The sequence below is a fragment of the Hylobates moloch genome, unplaced genomic scaffold (genome assembly GCF_009828535.3).
Source record: "Hylobates moloch isolate HMO894 unplaced genomic scaffold, HMol_V3 SCAFFOLD_20, whole genome shotgun sequence".
NCBI lineage: Eukaryota > Metazoa > Chordata > Mammalia > Primates > Hylobatidae > Hylobates > Hylobates moloch.
This window is the reverse complement of record NW_026652295.1, coordinates 33,323,747-33,343,824: the sequence shown is the minus strand read 5'-3', so window position 1 is coordinate 33,343,824 and position 20,078 is coordinate 33,323,747. Positions and strand designations below refer to the sequence as shown.

The window sequence follows — 20,078 nt, the reverse complement described above, 5'->3', positions numbered from 1 at the left end:
AACCATACTATCTCCCTGACTTTTAAAAAAGTCAACACAGGTGTAGAGGTTTGGAGATGTTTCAGTTGCCTCAGATCAAAGGCAGTAGCAACTGAAGGCAGCAGGGAACAAGCTGAGCCCTATCTAGATGTCTTGGCATAGCACAAAAGGCCTCCACGATCTAGCTTCTGTCTTTCCAATATCATTTCTAGCCGTGTTCCACCCTCAAACCCTACATTTGAGTAATACAGAACCATAGGCAGTCTTCTTAATGCACCCTGCTGCTTCTCAACTCAGTACCATTGTTCATGCGGCTCCCTCTGCCTGGCATCACCTTTCTTCCTGTCTGTGCCACTCCCCACTCCAACCCCCCAGCTCTGCAGATACTTCTTAATGCATTACTGGGCTTTCTACTTACAGACCTACTGGCAGTTAGGTCCTTAAACAGAAACCTTGTCTCATTTGTCTTTGAGTTCCTACTGCTTGGCAACCAATGGCAGATAGGCAATAAAGTTTGCCTAAATAATTAATGAATAAATAGTCTCAAAAACAGAGTCCTCAAAGGTAGCTCAGGTTCTGGGTCCAGCTGACAAAAAGGATAGACTACCTGAACTCTCCAGCCCAGACATCCGGGAAGAGCTGAGACACTAACTACAGATGTGTATCCAATATTACTGCAGCAAACCTTCCTTAAAGAGGCTAGGAAGCTCACCTGGGCTCAGAGGACTAAAGAGCCAGAGCCTGCCTGAAAGGAAGACAGTGTGGGGATTTACTGAGGCTCAGCAAAAGGATACACATACTACTATATACTGCCAGGCCTTTGACTTCGTATCAGCCCCTGTGAAGACACGTTCTCAAATGAAATGTGTTCCTCAACTGCAGCCCCTTCTTTCATCCAAGTTTAAAGAAAGATGTAAAAAAGAAAGAAAAAGAAAAACAGATTTATCTGAGAAGGAAAAATGAATGTTTTCAGCATTGCCTAGGAAAGCACCAAGACAACCAGAAGCAGTCGGCTTGGATTAACTTATTCCCTCCTTATTTGGATTTTCTACATACTAGAACTCTTCAACTTTCAAATGACTGATACATACCATGCTCCCCAGACCCATGTCCTGTCCCCACTGCCACAGAAATCATTTTGGAAAAACAAAAACAAACTGGGAACTTTTGGAGTATCTGTGGATTCAGAAGCTGAGAAAGTAAGGGTAGCTTAGGAGAGCAGACCCTAGTAGGACATATCCTGAATTAGATCTGGTTATTCATTTGGTGGCATTCCTGCTCCAAAATATGTTCTCTACATCTCCTCTTGACTTAGCTGAAATCTTATATCCTAAAGATTTGAGGATTCTGGTGAAAAAGTAAGGGAAACTGAGCATGCAGACCTGAGCAGGTTGGGGGTACAGTAGCAAAGCACTGAGGGCAAAATCAGAGCAACTGGGGGCATAAGAAGACAGACCTCCAGAAGTGAGTAACAGACATATAGTAGGGAAAAAGAAAGTGTACAAGAGCAAACTTTGGCTGTTTCAAAATTTCATACAAAAGAAATTTCATACTAAGTCAGCAGTTTTCAACCCTAACAGACTCAACTCAATTCCTTTTTTTTTTTTAACTTTACAATGCCTCTCTTAGTTATTAAAATCATTATTTTTTATTTTTTGATACAGGGCCTTGCTGTGTCGCCCAGGCTAGAGTGCAGTGGTGCGATCATGGCTCACTGCAACCTTGACCTCCTGACTCAAGCAATCCTCCCACCTCAGCCCCCCAAGTAGCTGGGACTACAAACACATGCCACCATGCCCCACATACAGCTAATTTTTGTATTTTTTGTAGAGACGGGTTTCACCATGTTGCCCAGGGTGGCCTGGAACTCCTGAGCTCAAGCAATCCGTCCACCTTAGCCTTCCAAAGTGCTAGGATTACAGGTGTAAGCCACTGCGCCCAGCCTCTCAAGTGATTTTTTTACATATAATATAACCTACTTACTTATGCACATAATTTCAAAAAAAAGTAAAATACAATGTCCAAAGTGCAATATAAAAGGAAAATAATTTACAATAAAATCATTTGTATTTCAACATGTAAGTGCTCCAACACCACTGCACCAGAAGACAGAGTTGTCAGATGTTTGCACGCAAATGTGGAATCACCAGGATTTGGACTACTAAAAATGCAGACAGGCTGGGCAGGGCGGCTCACACCTGTAATCCTAGTACTTTGGGAGGCCGAGGGGGGCGGATCATCTTAAGTTAGGAGTTCAAGACCAGCCTGACCAACATGGTGAAACCCCATCTCTACAAAAATAAGCTGGGCATGGTGGTGGGTGCCTGTAATCCCAGCTACTCGGGAGGCCGAGGCGGGAGAATCGCTTGAACCCGGGAGGCGGAGGTTGCAGTGAGCCGAGATCGCACCATTGCACTCCAGCCTGGGTGACAGGGCGAGACTCCGTCTCAAAAAAAAAAAAAAAAAAAAAAAAAAAAATTAGCCAGGCTTGGTGGCGGGCACCTATAATCCCAGCTACTCAGGAGGCTGAGGCAGGAGAATTGCTTGAACCCCAGGAGGCGGAGATTGCAGTGAGCTGAGATCGCACCATTGCACTCCAACCTTGGCAACAAGAGCAAAACTCCATCTCAAAAATAAACAAACAAATAAATAAACAATAGTAAAAATGCAGGCATATACAACTTTATCATATTGGTGATTCCAATACCAAGAGTAACAGCATTTTCCAAAACGGTGACAAATTCTTGGTAAAGTTCAAAATGATCTTCCCTCATGGCAGTTTCCTAAAATATTCACTATAGTTTAAAGCTGTGCAGGCCGGGCACGGTGGCTCACGCCTGTAATCCCAGCACTTGGGGAGGCTGAGGCGGGTGGATCGCGAGGTCAGAAGATTGAGACCATCCTGGCTAACACGATGAAACCCCGTCTCTACTAAAAATACAAAAAATTAGCCAGGCTTGGTGGCAGGTGCCTGTAGTCCCAGCTACTCTGGAGGCTGAGGCAGGAGAATGGCATGAACCCGGGAGGCGGAACTTGCAGTGAGCCAGAGCTTGCAGTGAGCAGAGATGGTGCCACTGCACTCCAGCCTGGGAGACAGAGCGAGATTCCATCTCAAAATAAATAAATAAATAAAATAAAGCTGTGCCATATTTTGTGCTTTTATGTAAAATAGAGTTAGAGTCTAAGCTCATTTAATCTATACAGTGGATTCAGCTACAAAAACATCTAACAACATTCAAAAGTCCAAAAGGACAAGGGACAATGCTTCTTTATGTGAGATTATTCCATGTACTGCAGGACATGGCCCCCCATTCACCAAACGCTAGTCATGCCCCTCAATCACTGTGACAACCAAAAACAGTCCTTGATGAGATATGGCCCCCCATTCACCAAACGCTAGTCATGCCCCTCAATCACTGTGATAACCAAAAACAGTCCTTGATGAGATACAATGATCTAAAGGAACTTACTCCAAGGAATGGGGAAAAAAATACTTTTTTCCCCCTCTCCCCAGCTCCTTCAAATATAGTTCCCTAACAACCAAGACCCAGAACTTCATATAGTAAGTTTATGTGGCTTTTGCAGGCTTACGTAGGGAACTATTCAAAATTACGTCACTATTTCTACTGGACTACACACTCCAAATTTCAAACTTAGAAATAACTGTTGGCAACACAGTAACACAGTGCTTCTATTAAGTCTGACTTAAATACATTGATTGCCACCAATGTCCTCCACAATTTTTTAAAATGATAGGCTGGAATCCAAGCTACATATAACCAATGCACTCTAAAGACCAAGCATACACGTAAAAAGATTGCTGTGTAGGCAAATGCAACAACAGTCAATCCAACAAATATTTTATAATATATCTAGGCCTAGCCAAGTGCAGTGGCTATAATCTCACGCCTGTAATCCCAACACTTTGGGAGGCTCAGGTAGGTGGATTACTTGAGGCCAGGAGTTTGAGGCCAACATGGTGAAACCCCGTCTCTACTAAAAATATAAAAAATTAGCCGGGCACGGTGGCATGTGCCTGTAATCCCAGCTACTTAGGAGGCTGAGGCATGAAAATCGCTTGAACCTGAGAGGCGGAGGTGGCAGTGAGCCGAGATCACACCACTATATATATATATATCTTATTTTTGTGACAAACAGATACAAACTACATACCCTTTACCTAAATTACTAAGATATATTATTATTTTACACTTTAGTTTTCTGCTTTACTATACATACTGATTGATTCTACTGGTTATAGATACTGGGAAATGTTCTCTTCCAGTATTTATCTGTATTAAGCACCAGTACTTTAATATCTGTGTTCACAACCAGTAGCAAATACTTGCCCTCACCACACAGGGTTAAAAGGCCCCTTAAAGATACGGGATGAACTGGATTTCCTTGTCCTCCCCTCCCTACAACCCCCATTACTCCCCAAGTCTAAGGTTCTCTGAGTTCTGAATTCCAACCATGCATTCTCACTACATATATCTTCTCTCACTTCACCTACTCAACGCATCCTCCAACTCTCCAATTTCAAAGCAGCCAAGACACACAATCCCTGCTGTTTTGGAGGACACACTACAGTGGGTATAGAGAACTGAGCTTTCTATTCAGTGATTAATGCCATACTCAGACTATTCAACCAGGTTCTGTATTAAGGAAGGGTACCTAAAAACCTCTAATTTTTCGCCCTAATAAAGTATATGTTATCTTCTTAGACGCTGTATAAGTAAATCCTCTAAAGGCCCAACCCAAGATAAACATTTCAGCTATTTCAGCTATGCTGAGGTCAAAGTTTCCTCCTTGAGGTATGCCTTGCTATGAAAAAAAAAAGATAAATAGGAACAACTTTGGTTTTCTCTCCTCAAGCATCAATGCAAAAGCATTAATCTCAACCTCTCTGTACTGAAAGACTAAGAAATGTAATTTCCAAATATCTAAATGTCTAAAGAATTAGACATCTGGAAAAATCTGGCATAACCTTGAAGATAATGAAAAAAAAAAGTACTATCTCCAAAAACTAACAGTCATCTCTCTTGAGCTATTCTAACAAGTAAAGATAAATAGTAATGGTTATTGTTTATGGAATACTTTTTCAGGACCAAAGAGATTTATACATTATTTCTAATCCTAAAAACATTATGTGTTATTATGCCCATTTTACAGATGAAGAAATTGAAACTTGGAGAAGCTAAAAAACTTGCTGAATGTCTAGCTTAGAAGTAGCAGAGTCAAAATTCACAGCCACCTTTTGGAATCCAAAGCCTGGTTCTTTCTGCTACATTGACATGCTTCTCAATTTTTCAAAGCAGTTAATTTTCATTACTGTGAACCATATATTATGCTGTTGTATGTCAAATACATACTACAGTACTGCTTTGAAAATTTTATTGCTTTTAAATACTTTTTTTTTTTTTTTTCAGACAGGGTCTCACTCTGCCACACAGGCTGGAGTGCAGTGGCATGATCTTAGCTCACTGCAGCCTCAGCCTCCCAGGCTCAAGTGATCCTCCTGCTTCAGCCTCCCAAGTAGCTGGGACTACAGGCGCAAACCACCATGCCTAGCTTTTTAAATTTTCATTTCTTTAGTAAAGATAAAATGCTATGCCAATGGGGCAAGATTATAAAGCAAGTATGAAACTATTTCATTAATATCTAGGGTAGCCTAGGCCAGGTATGGTGGCTCACACCTGTAATTCCAGCACTTTGGGAGGCTGAGGTGGGCGGATCACTTGAGGTCAGGAGTTCAAGACCAGCCTGTTGGTCTCTACTAAAAATACGAAAATTAGCCAGGCCTGGTGTCGGGCACCTATAGTCTCAGCTACTCAGGAGGCTAAGGCAGGAGGATCACAGGAGCCCAGGAGGTGGGGGTTGCTGTGAGGCAAGATCACGTCACTGCACTCCAGCCTGGGCGGCAGGGCGAGACCGTCTCCGAAAAAACAAACGAACAAAATCTAGGGTAGCCTAAAGATCAAATATTTAACAAAAACCCAAATGCCTGGAGAACAGCCCCTCCTTTCTCTTAATGTACATGATTGTCATTTTGACAGAGGGCTGAGCATTATATCCATTCCAAGTAAGAAATGTTATAGGTTAATGGTCAGAAATAACCCTAATTATTTTCATTGTATCTTTGTAATTTGAACATTACTCCAAAAAAGATCTTATGCTTTCAAGGTTCTTATATTTGCTTGTGACTAAAATTTTAAATACCTCAGAATCTAAAAACTGAACTGACAGCAAAAATAAAATACCTATCTGGTTTACCACAGACAAAGTAAAAAAAAAAAAAAAAAAAAGAAAGAAAGAAAATTAAAAATATATTCACCAGAATGGCTACAATGAAAAATGCAAAGCACTGGCAAGGATATAAAATAATCAGATCCCTCACACACTTCTGGTGGAAATGTAAATTGGTATAGCCACTTTGGAAAATGGTTTAGTGTATCCATTAAAGCTGAATATACACATATTCTACGATCTAAAAATTCTACCCTACATATATTCCCAACAGAAATGTGTACATTTGTTTAAAGGACATGTACTAGAATGTTTCTAGTAGCGCTGTTTGTAACGGCCCTAAACTGGTATCCGGAAGTCCATCAACAGTAAAATGTACAAGTAAACTGAGGTATTATCACATAACGAAATGCTATACAGCAATGAAAAATAGTCTACAACTTGATGCAAAATATAGATTAATCTCACAAATGTTGCACTAAAGAAGCCAGACATAAATGTATAATTCCATTTACATAAAATACAAAATTGACAAAACTAATCTATGCTGTTAGAAATCTGGACATTGGTTACCCTTTGGTGGAGGTAATGACTGGAAGGAGACACAGGGCAGGGTGGGAGGCTTCTCAGATGCTGGTAATATTGTTTCTTCAGGTGGCTGCTAGTGACATGAGCATGTTCAGTTTGAAACACTCAATAGATGAGAGGCATTATAGCAGCAGAGTGGTTGAAGAGCACAGCTCTGGAATTGGAATGCCTGCATTTGAATCTCTATCACTTACTAGTTATAACTTTGGGTAAGTTATTTAACTTTTCTGTGACTCCTTTCTTCATCTATAAAATATGCCTAATATGTACCTCATAGGGTTATCATGAGGACTAAATTGTCTTAAGATCTGTAAAGTGCTTATTAGCACGGTGGGCTATTATTAAATACTTGCTAAGTAAATAAAAGTGCTTTATTCTGAAGCAACACAAGAAAATGAGAAAGGGAAACAGAAACATAGGATTTAACTATTACTAGATAATGCATGAAATAATTAGTTTGGAAAAGAACGTGATAATAACTAAAGTCTAGTGTAAAAAGAACAAAACTGGAAGTTGTGACTAGTCCGACAAGCTTCCACCTAAGTGACCTTGGAAAAGTAACAGCCTCTCCGAGCCTGGAACCCCTCACTATCAACCGGAGGCTGGCCCCAGTGATCTCTAAGATCTTGGCTGCTCCTCAGTGCTCATCAAGATGATGAGTGGAGGCAGTCATCATGAACTAAGGGGGCTAAATTTGCAGTCAGGCTCTCTTATTCTCCAAAAGAAATGCTGAAATCTTCTATGCCTCTGAACTTCATCTAACATGTTTTTAAAATATCTATCATGTCTATCAGCCATGTCTCTATCACTGAGGTTCACATTTCCTGCATCATTTAAAATAAATAATTAAGGCTCCTGATGGGTTTTTAAAAGAGCCGGCTGGGTTTCTGTCATCTATGCCATCACAGTGGCCCTAACTTCTTTGGCTACGTTATATAGCAACTCTTTACTAAACATCTATTTATATGTCAGGCACTATAATAAAAACTTTATCCCCAATGCGCCAAAAAAAATCTACTAGGTATGTATTATTCTTCCTCATCTTTTACAGATAAGAAAACTAAGGCTCAGGGCCGGGCACAGTGGCTCACGCCTGTAATCCCAGCACTTTGGGAGGCCAAGGCAGGCGGATCACCAGGTCAAGAGATCAAGACGATCCTGGCCAACATGATGAAACCCCATTTCTACTAAAAATACAAAAATTAGCTGGGCATGGTGGCGTGCACCTGTAGTCCCAGCTACTCGGGAGGATGAGGCAGGAAAATCACTTGAACTCAGGGTGCAGAGGTTGCAATGAGCCGAGATTGCACCACTGCAAAAGGCTGCCCTGCTGATTAGTGGCAGGGCTGGAAGGTGAATCTGGCATGTTTGGCTCCAGAGCCCATGCTCCTTCCATTAACGATAGATGCTTGACTTTCTTTACAATCGATCATATTTCTTCTTATTTGTATAATGAAAGGTCATTAGCTTGCGTCATCTAAAACAAGAAAAACCTAATTTAGTGAAAAATCAATTTTGAATATTTTTTAAATCATTACTTTGTGTTTCTAAGAAAAGGTTTCTTCCAAGGTCTATTTAACTGAATACTGGGCATTAAAGCTATTTGCATTGAGCAGCAGTCATGAAAACCATGAGTTAAACCCTTTAAAAGACATTTATATTTCTTCCTTGCTACATCTCCAGTGCCCAGATTAGTGCCTGGCCTAGGGTAGGCATTTAAGAAAAACATATTGAATACCATTCTCTTCAAATCTCATTTACCAAAATACTCTATTACTAAGGAGGGTGCATCCCAACAAGATACTTTATCATCTGAAAAACTTCATGCCCCAAATCAGCATAATATGACTCATTGGTATATCCTCTCTGCTGTGGGGCCATTCTCCTCTAGGTCAAATGGCATCATCAGCAACAAGTAATTATCAAACACCTACAGTATTTAATATAGTATATCTTTATTTAACTTAGTATGCCTTCCCTTCTCTCTCTTTCCCCATCAGGTTTGGGAAGCCACAGAGTCATAGTTCCTCCCCAGGCAGGCCAGCCTGTATGTGGTAAAGACTGCACAGAGACACAAATGTCACATGTGATTAGGCAGCTTTTCCAAGCTAAACCAACACAAAATCCCCAGGAGTTTGGCCTTTCCCCCAACAAGACTCATAATTTACCATCTCTTCCTGGAGCCCTGAAATTGCAACTGTAATGTGACCTCTTCCTCAGTCCCCTGCCCAATGCTGAGAAAATCAGAAATTTTCCCCAATGTCTGTGATACTTATTCCTACTTCATCTATTAATAAAAAAGGCACTGTGTTCGCCAAGGAATGTGTAAGCATATACTGCTAAAATTTTTCTTTAAAAACTGTATGTTCAGGCCGGGCGCGATGGCTCATGCCTGTAATCCCAGCACTTTGGGAGGCCGAGGCGGGCGGATCACGAGGTCAGGAGATCGAGACCATCCCGGCTAACATGGTGAAACCCTGTCTCTACTAAAAATAAAAATAAAAAATCAGCCGGGTGTGGTGGCACGCGCCTGTAGTCCCAGCTACTCGGGAGGGCGAGACAGGAGAATTGTTTGAACCCAGGAGGTGGAGGTTGCAGTGAGCCAAGATCGCACCACTGCACTCCAGCTTGGGCAACAGAATGAGACTCAGGCTCAAAAAAAAAAAAAAAAAAAAACAAACAAACCGTATGTTCAGGCTGGGCACAGTGGCTCACCCCTGTAATCCCGGCACTTTGGGAGGCTGAGGCAGGATTCCTTGAAGCCAGGAGTTCAAGACCAGCATGGGCAACATAGCAAGACTTGAACTCTACAAAAAAATTTTTAAATTAGCAAGGGGTGTGGTGGTGCATGGTCTCAGCTACCCAGGAGGCTGAGGCAGGAGGATCACTTGAGCCTGGGAGGTCAAGGCTACAGTGAGCCATGACTGCGCCACTGCACTCCAGCCTAGGCACAAAGCAAGATTCCGTCTCTAAAAAACAAAAACAAGGCTGGGCGCGGTGGCTCACTCCTGTAATCCCAGCACTTTGGGAGGCCGAGGCAGGGGATCACGAGGTCAGGAGATCGAGACCATCCTGGCCAACGTGGTGAAACCCCACCTCTACTAAAATACAAAAAAAAAAAAAAAAATTAGCTGGGCGTGGTGGCGCATGGCTGTAGTCCCAGCTACTCGGGAGGCTGAGGCAGGGGAATCTCTTGAACCCGGTAGTTGGAGTTTGCAACGAGCCGAGATCGCACCACTGCACTCCAGCCTGGCGAGAGTGAGACTCTGTCTCAAAAAAAAAAAAAAAAAACCAAAAAACTCTATGTTCATAGGAGTGCACAGAATATCTGTGTACTACAGAGAAAAGTGTACCAGAATTAGGTTCTGTTCCATTACCTTACCTTCCTATGCAACTTGGGTAAGTTACTTATCTTCTCTAGGCTTTAGTTTCCTCAGCCATAAAATGAGGTACAAAACTAGATCAGGGATTATTCACTAGTTCCAAGATGCCTTGAGGGATTCAGGCATGTGCTTCAGGGGTTTATAACTGCTCCTTCCTCTTAAACTTATATAAAAATTAGTTTGCATATATGAATTTTTCCAGAGATAAGGTCTATAGCTTATATCAAATTGTCACACAAATTGTGATCCAAAAAATAACCATACCTGTTTTATTGAGCACATACTGTATGTTAGGCACTGTGCTAAGTCCTTACATATATTAATTCATGTAACACAATAACCTTTAATTAATTTTTAATTTTTGTGGGTACACAGTAATGTATATATTTATGGGGTACATGAGATGTTTTGATATAGGCATGCAATGTGAAATAAGCACATCATGCAGAATGGAGTATCCATCCTCTCAAGCATTTATCCTTTGAGTTACAAACAATCCAATTACATGCTTTATCTTAATATATAAATATATATATATATATTTTTTTGAGATACAGTCTCGCTCTGTCACCTAGGCTGGAGTGCTGTCGTGCAATCTTGGCTCACTGCAACCTCTGCCTCTCGGGCTGAAGCGATCGATCCTCCTGCCTCAGCCTCCCAAGTAGCTGGGATTACAGACGTGCACCACCATGCCAGGCTAATTTCTGTATTTTAGTAGAGACAGGGTTTCACCATGTTGGCTGGGCTGGACAAACAGTAGTTCTTATTCATTCTTTGTTTTTGTACCCTTGAAGTAGATACTGTTCTTATCCCCATTTTAGAGAAAGTAAATCAGAAAGAACCCAGGCTCTTAAACAACAATGCTATGATAGGTGAGATCATCTCTAAGCCCTAAAATTCTATGTCCTTTCAAATTATACAATTCTCCTCTTGTCAAATTATCTGTTCCATTCTGCAATCTTTGGTCATGCCCCAAATACTATTACATCTTCACACAAAACAACCAGACTCATGGAACATCTAGAATACTATCACGTGAAAAAGAATATATTACGTTAATCTGAGTAAAAGGCCCAAAGGCACTTTCCAGCACCAGCCTCCAATGTGCTTTTTCTTTTACTACGTGGTGATTAACCAAAAGATGGATCTGGGTCTAATTACTAATTAAAGTCTCAGATCAAAGTAACAGTAAATAAGCCAGAGTGTCAGCCAGGAAAAGGGGATGCAGTGGCAGGAATAGCGTCTCACACACCGCTTACCAAAGCAACGAGAAGACTCAGAAAGAAACATCAGTGCAAGCCTGGGTGTCCCATGTTGACCGACATCTCCCCTCACCCCTACCTCCTGAAAGCCACTGACCACTGTGCAGCCAAGCCCTGGATCACTCTCCACTTGAGATACAAAGGCTGGTTAAGGTATTAACCATCACCAACTCCAGCATGGAATAATGAGTGAAAACTAAGTGAAACCTAGCTCCCAATTTTTGTGGCTACTGGTTCTGACAACCTGCAACCGGAACACGGGGTTAAGCAGCCACTCGGCTACACCTGAAAACTGTTTTGCCGGCCAGCCTCCCCATGCCAAATTACTCAGCGACAAAACATTGCTTAATAAAAGGGTGCAAAGCAGAAGCGAACGTTGTTGGTTCTTTTCACAGGCTGTCAAAAAACCTCCACATCTTAAAGGGAAGGTTGAGGAAACTTTATCCCCAACTCTCATGACCTTTCTCCAATTAGGCTGTGTAATGAAAAGAAAAGCAAAAGAGGGAGAAAGAAGTCCAGAGGAACGGCCCTGGGTGCTGGGCTTTTCCAAGGGTGATGCAACAGGGTCAGACAGAAGAGGAGGAGGTGGGAGCTCCTGGGATAGAGAAAACCAGTCTCGGCGTTGGAAATCTAAGGGGAAATGGCATAGCAGGACTGGTGGCAGGGTTATTTAGAACAGGCAGGGGCACAGGATCTGGGAGAGTAGGGCGGTCAGAGGCCCGGAGGAAGGGGCACGGGCCCAAAGGCCAGAGGAAGCAGAGAGAAGACAGCTGGTTCGGGCAGGCAAGAGTGGGTTTCGTGGGGGCCTCGGAAAGACGGTCAGGGGAGCAGGGGGTGACCTGCTCGGAGGTGTGGGAGGTGGGGACAGCAGGCCAGGAGAGCCCTTGAGGGGAGAGAAAAAGTCCAGGGGGATGTTAGGGTGGGGAGAGACTAGCTGCACCGGCGCCAGGGCAGGAGGGCCCAGCGCGGGGGAAGCATAGAGCGGCGACAACGGTGGGTGCCGGCGGGCGCGGGGAGAAGCTGTCCGGGCTCGAGTTAGGCAGGGGCTGCCACGGAGTCCCAGCTCCGGGCTGGAGAGAAGGAGACTGGGCCCGGAGCGCGGCGTCAGGGAGGAGGTTGGAGAGGGTTAGGAGGGGCCCGGGACCGCCGGGGGCCGGCGCTGGCGCTCTCACCGGGACAGGTGTTTCAGGATCTGCTTCTTAATGATCCCGGCCATGCCGGAGCCGCGGCCCGCGTGGAAGGCGGGTGGGCGGGCAGCTGTGGCCTGCTCACTTGTGGAGAAGAGGCGGCCCCTTCACCTCGCCGCGGCGCGAGCACCGGACACAGCCGTCTCCGCCGCCGCCATGGCGCTTTCTCGCCCCTGTTTGGGCGCCTGGCGCTCCGCCACGATCCCACCCACCCGCGCGGCGCCGCGGCCGCCGGCCCAGAGCGACGCGACGATCGCGCGCCACCCGCCGGCCTTGCTTGCCGCGGCCAGAGGCGCGCGCGGTGAGGGGCGGCGGCGCGCGCAGCGCTGGGGCGGGCTGGCTCGAGCCTACTCCCTCCGAGCTCCCATCTGCCTCTCCGGTCTGAAAGGCTTCTTTCGCCTCTGAGGGGTGTTCGGTTCCTTTCGCACCCGGCAGTCGCCTTGAAGCCTAGGAGAAAGGCGGGGTAGTTGTAATTTTTGCAGAAATTCGTTAGATCATTGCGCAGCTCCCGGATGCTAGCGTCCGCCTCTCATTTATTTCCCTCACACATTCACTCAGTATTTGTTGAGCACCAGCTGTACTCCAGGAATCAGGCTGGGGACTGAAAAGTAGTATCAAGGACCTCACAGACCCGTAGATGGGAGACGCTAACCAACCGCTGCGGTCAGCTGCCAAGGGCTTTGTGCTGGAGAGCTGGGAAGGGGGCGCCCGTCACCCTCTTGGTGCCTCCCTTAGCCTCGGCTCCTGAACCGATGGGCAAAATGTATTCACTCAAGACCCGAGCGACGCACTGCAGAAGCATTCCCTCCCAAATGTGGGGTCAGAAGAAAATGAGACAGTCAATTGTTAAAATGACCTAGGACTTTAGAGATCAGCTTCTTCACTGTGCAAATACGGAAACGGAAGCCCTGAGAAATAAGAGCTTTCCCAAAGTCACTAACTTAAGGCCACCCCAGACTAGAACCCAAGTATTCTGACTCCCAGTCAAGTGTTACATCCACTCTATTTCATCCATACGCTTAAAAGTGTAACCCACATGCCGGCGACACCCGTAGACCCAATGGCAAAGATGGAAAGGTGACAGTTCTCTGGACTTAAGCCTTCAAGCAAAAACTTGGGAAAAAAAAAAAAGAAAAACAAAAACCTCTTGAGACAGCCTTATAGGAAGTCTGGCCACCAGCTAATATTGCATTTTAAATGTAGTCATTCTTTAATATAAAACCAAAGACATTCAACCATGTCTCCCTGTCTCCCCAGTCATTCAGGGTGCTCCAAAACAATTGTTTCCCTGAAAACAATTACTCCCTAATTCCAGAGATAGTCTAAGCACGGTAAACCATATAAATGTTAAATTTTAAAAATGAATAATCAGGCCAGCCGCGTAGCTCTGCCCTGTAATCCCAGCACTTTGAGAGGCCAAGAGAGACGGATTGCTTGAGCCCAGGAATTCAAGATCAGCCTGGGTAACATGACGAAATCTCATCTCTACAAAAAATACAGAAATTAGCCGGGCGTGGTGGCATGAGTCTGTAATCCCAGCTACTCAGGAGGCTGAGATGGGAGGATCCCTTGAGCCTGGGAGGCAGAGGTTGCAGTGAGCTGAGATCACTCCACTGCACTCCAGCCTGGTCGACTGAGCGAGACTGTCTCAAAAATAAGAGACCATGCATTCCTATGCCTATCCCTTAGTCATAGTAAGTTCAATTTTTCCCAGAAGTCCCCAAAATATTATATAAAAGGGAAGCAAATCATCCTCGGCCCAGGTGCTTTATTACCCACTCCCCTCCAGTAGGACTGAATATCATTAATTGTCCCTCTGCCCACCTCTCACCAGAATATATAACAGGGACCAATAGGGCCTATGGAAGAGGAGGTTTCTTGCCAATGTTATCGGCCATTACTGCTTTTTCCCAATTCGGTCCTCAGCCACAGGGGCCTCACAGCAATTTTTGCATTTCAGGCTTCCTTTGCTGGAGCACCCCAGCAAAGAAGATTGGACATCTGAATCAGCTATGTAAGGCAAAACCTACCTCATGCTCAGAGACTGAGCATCCCCACTGAATGTGTCATCACGCCTGGTGAATGAGTTATTTTTGTTGAATGCAAAAATTCGTTCTCTACAAAAGTATGGCCTCTTTAGGGACCAGGAAATAAGAGAGTTAATATTTTCACAAACAGTGTTAATGTGTTTATCCTTCATTGCAATTCTAAGAATCTGAGACACATACAGACAAAAGGAAGCCAGGCGCGGTGGCTCACGCCTGTAATCCCAGCACTTTGGGAGGTCGAGGCGGGTGGATCACCTGAGGTCAGGAGTTCGAGACCAGCCTCAACATGGAGAAACCCCGTGTCTACTAAAAATACTAATTAGCTGGGCGTGGTGGTGCATGCCTGTAATCCCAGCTACTCAGGAGGCTGAGGCAGGACAAATTGCTTTAACATGGGAGGCGGAGGTTGCAGTGAGCCGAGATCGCGCCATTGCCCTCCAACCTGGGCAACAAGAGAGAAACTCCATCTCAAAAATAAATAAATAAATAAATAAAATAAAAGACAAAAGGGATCTGAAGCCAATCCATACATTTTTTTCAAATTAAACATTTTATATTGAGATGATTATAGATTAACATTCAGTTGTAAGAAATAATACAAATAGGCCAGGCATGGTGGCTCATGCCTGTAATCCTAGCACTTTGGGAGGCGAAGGCGGGGGGATCACTTGAGGTCAAGAGTTCGAGACCAGCCTGGCCAACGTGGTGAAACCCCGTCTCTACTAAAAATACAAAAATTAGCTAGGCCTGTTGGCGGGTGCCTGTAATCTCAGCTACTCGGGAGGCTGAGGCAGGAGAATTGCTTGAACCCAGGATGCGAAGGCTGCAGTGAGTGATCATGCCCCTGCCTGGGTAACAGAGCAAGACTCTATCTCAAAAAAAAAAAGAGAGAGAGAGAGAAATAATACAAAGAAGTCATTGTATGCTTTACCTAGTTCTCCCCAATAATAACATCTTGCAAAACTATATTGCAATATCACAACCAAGATATTGACATCAATAGATAATATACAGAACATGTCCATCAGTGTTGCCCTTTTTTTTTTTGTAGATGGAGTCTCGCTGCGTCACCCAGGCTGGAGTGCAATGGCGTGAACTCAGTTCACTGCAACCTCTGCCTCCCAAGTTCAAGCAATTCTCCTGCCTTAGCCTCCAGAGTAGCTGGGATCACAGGCGCATGCCACCACACCTGGCTAATTTTTGTATTTTAGTAGAGACGGGGTTTCACCATGTTGGCCGGGCAGGTCTCAAACTCCTGACCTCAGGTGATCTGCCTGTCTCAGCCTCCCAAAGTGCTGGGATTACAGGCATGAGCCACCGCGTCCAGCCACTGTTGCTCTTTTATAATGACCCCAATCTTCCTCCAGTACCCACCATCTCCTTAACCCCAGCAACCACTAATGTGTTCTCCATTTCTATAATTTTGTAATTTCGAGAATGTTATATAAATGGAACCATACAGTAGGTAAACTTTGAGGACTGTACTTTTTCTTATTATTTTTAATTTTTATTATTTTTTTAGAGATGGGGCCTCGCTCTGTTGTTGCCTGGGCTGGAGTGCAGTGGTGCAATCATACCTCACTGTAGCCTCCATAGCTCACTGTAGCCTCCATAGCTCACTATAGCCTCCAACTCCTGGCCTCAAGTGATCCTCCCACCTCAGCCTCCTGAGTGGCTAGGACTATAGGCACACGCCACCATGCCTGGCTAATTGTTTTATTTTTGGTAGAGACAGGATCTTGCTATGTTGCCCAGGCTGGCATTGAACTCCTGGGCTCAAGCGATTGTCCCACTTTGGCCTCCCAAAGAGCTGAGATTACAGGTGTGAGCCACCATGTGCCTGGCCTGAGGGTACTTTTTCCATCAGCATAATTCTCTGGAGATTCATCCAGGTAGCTATGTGTATGAATAGTTTGTTCCTTTTTCCTGATGATTAGTTTTCCATGATATAGATATACCACAGTTTGCTTAACCATTCACCTGCTGAAGGACATCTGGGCTGTTTCCAGTTTTTTATTATTATAAATAAGCCTGCTATAAATATTTGTGTACAGGTGTTTGTGTGAGCATAAGTTTTCATTTTGCTGGGATAAGTGCCCAGGAGTGCAATAGCTGGGTTGTATGGTAGTTGAGTGTTTAGTATATCTAAAAACTGCCAAACTGGTATTCAGAATAACTATTATCATTTCATGTTCCCACCAATAGTGTGTAAGTGATCCAGTTTCTCTATCTTCACCATAATTTGTGTTGTCACTATATTTATTTTAGCCATTTGATAGGTATGTAGTGATATCTCATTGTAGTTTTGATTTGTGTTTCCCTAATGGCCAGTGACATTGAATACCTTTTCACATGATTTGCCATCTGTATATCTGCTTCAGTGAAATCCCTCTTCATGTCTTTTGCCCACATTCTAATTGGATTCTCTTTTTTTACCCTTGAGTTTTGAGAGTTCTTTATATATTTGAAACATTCATCTCTTGTTTGGTATGTCATTTGCAAATCTTTCTTTCTTTTTCTGAGACAGGGTCTCACTCTGTCATCCAGGTTGGAGTGCAGTGGCACAATCACATTCACTGCAGCCTCCACCTCCAAGGTTTAAGCAATCCTCCCACTTCAACCCCCTCCCCACCCGACTGAGTAGCTGGTACTACAGGCATATGCCATCACATCCAGCTAATTTTTGTATTTTTTGTAAAGACAAGGTTTCACCATGTTGCCCAGGCTGGTCTCAAATTCCTGGGCTCAAGTGATCCACCCACCCTGGCCTCCTGAAGTACTGGGATTACAGGCATTGAATCACCACGCTGGGCCTTGCAAATATTTTCTCACAGGCTGTAGGTTATCTTTTTTCCTCTTTTTTTATTTTTTTTTTTATATTTTTTTTATTTTTGAGATGGAGTTTCACTCTTGTTGCCCAGGCTGGAGAGCAATGGCGTGATCTTGGCTCACCACGACGTCTGCCTCCCGCATTTAAGCAATTCTCCTGCCTCAGCCTCCCAAGTAGCTGGGATTACAGGCATGTGCCACCACATCCGGCAAATTTTGTATTTTTAGTAGAGACGTGGTTTCTCCATGTTGGTCAGGCTGGTCTCGAACTCCCGACCTCAGGTGATCTCCCCCCCCCCCCCCCCTTGGCCTCCCAAAGTGCTGGGATTATAGGCATGAGCCACCACACCCGGCCTTTGTCTTTTTCCCTCTTAGTAGGTGTTTTGTGGCCAGGTGTGGTAGCAATGGTGTGATCTTGGGCTCAAGCAGTCTTCCTACCTTAGCCTCCCAGGTAGCTGGGACTACAGGCCTGTGCCACTCCACCCAGCTAGCTAGCTAGCTAGCTATCTATCTATGTATCTATCTATCTATCTATCTATCTATCTATCTATCTATCTATCTATCTATATTTTTTATACAGAGTCTCACTCTGTCGCCCAGACTGAAGTGCAGTGGTGCAATCTCGGCTCATGGCAACCTCCGCCTCCCGGGTTCAAGCAATTCTCCTGGCTCAGCCTCCTGAGTAGCTCAGATTACAGGTGCCTGCCACCATGCCCAGCTAACTTTCATATTTTTAGTAGAGATGGGGTTTTGCCATGTTGCCCAGGCTGGTCTTGAAATCCTGGCCCCAAGTGATCCACCTGCCTTGGCCTCCCAAGTGCTGGGATTACAGGTGTGAGCCACTGCCCCTGGCCCAGTTGGGCATATTTATGTGGATCTATTTCTAGGATCTCTATTTAGTTTCATTGATCTATGTCCTTCTCCCAATACCACACAGTCTTGATAAGTGTAGCTATGTAATAAGTCTTGAAATCAGGTAGAATCCTCCCACTTTATTCCTTTTTTGTTTTTAAGAGACAGGATCTTGCCCTGTCACCAAGTACAGTGGTGTGATCTTAGCTACAACCTCAACCTCCTGGGCTTAAACAATTCTCCTGCCTCAGCCTCCCCAGTAACTGGGACCACAAGTGTGTGCCACCATACCCAGCTAATTTTTATTTTTGTAGAGATGGAGTCTCAGTATGTTGCCCAGGCTGGAGTGCAGTTGTGTGATCTCCAGGTGTTCCAAAGTGTTGGAATTACAGGCATGAGCCACCACACCTGGCCTATTCTTTCCCAAAATTGTTTTTGCTATTCTAGTTTATCTTCCCATTTAAATTTTTTATTTTTATTTTTATTTTTTTGAGACAGAGTCACCCAGGCTGGAGTGCAGTAGCATGATCTCAGCTCATTGCAACCTCCACCTCCTGAGTTCAAGTGATTCTCATGCCTCGACCTCCTGAGTAGCTGGGATTACAGGTGCCTGCTACCATGCCTGGCTAATTTTTGTATTTTCAGTATTTTCGTATTTTTATATTTTCAGTAGAGACATGTTGGCCAGGGTGGCCTCAAGCGATCTGCCTGCCTCAGCCTCCCAAAGTGCTGGAATTACAGGCGTGAGCCACTACGCCTGGCCCAACCATTTAAATTTTAGAATAATCCTGTCTATATCTACAAATATCTTGCTGGAATTTTGATAGGAATGGGGTTAAAAGTGTATATCAAATTAGGGTAAATAAACATATTTATTATATTGAGTCTTCCAATTTATTTTGATCTTCTGTGATTTCTTTCATCAGCACTATGTACTTTTTAACATACCCAGCCTATACTAGTTTTATTAGATTTACGTCTGTTTTTTTCTTTTGAGCAGTTATGTTATTTTTAATGTATGTGTCCACGTGTTCATTGCTAGTATACAGAAAAACCATTATTTTTGGATGTTTATCTTGTACCTTGAAACTTTGCTGAACTCACTCATTAGCTCTTTTTATAGGTTGAAGTAGTATTTTGTAATATGAGGTCGTTTTGTAGATTCCTTAATTTTTTTCTTTTTTTAATGAGATGGAGTCTTGCTGTGTCATCACCCAGACTGGAGTGTAGTGGTGCTTTCAAGGCTCACTGTGACTTCGACATCCGGGGCTCAAGTGATCCTCCCACCTCAGCCTCCCAAAGTGCTGGGATTACAGGTGTGAGTTACCTTCTTGGAATTTTTTATGTACACAATTATGTCATACGCAATTGGGACAATTTTGTTTCTTCCTTTCTGATCTGCATGCCTTTTAACTTTTTCTGGTAGCTAAAACTTCAAGTACTTTGTTAAAAAGAGTGCTAAGAGTGGACATTTTTGTATTCCCAAACTTAGGGGCAAAGCATTCAGTTTTCACCAACACATAGATCAGCTGTAGATTTTTTATTTATTTATTTATTTTTATTTTTTTTGAGACGGAGTCTCACTCTGTCGCCCAGGCTGGAGTGCAGTGGCGCAATCTCGGCTCACTGCAAGCTCCGCCTCCCGGGCTCACGCCATTCTCCTGCCTCAGCCTCTCCGAGTAGCTGGGACTACAGGCGCCCGCC

The 20,078-nt window shown here is 44.0% G+C and overlaps 1 protein-coding gene across 3 annotated transcripts in view; it reads right to left on the bottom strand.

Moving 5' to 3' along the window:
* BLTP3A (bridge-like lipid transfer protein family member 3A) overlaps positions 1–12,866 on the bottom strand; it is an 81,562-nt gene extending 68,696 nt beyond the window's left edge. For all 3 annotated transcript variants that reach the window (XM_032141756.2, XM_032141754.2, XM_032141755.2), the window contains exon 1: positions 12,631–12,866. In XM_032141756.2, coding sequence (XP_031997647.1) covers positions 12,631–12,674 — 44 coding nt within the window. In that variant the 5' untranslated portion in view covers positions 12,675–12,866. The remainder of the gene's footprint in view (positions 1–12,630) is intronic.
* Positions 12,867–20,078: the final 7,212 nt, after the last annotated feature.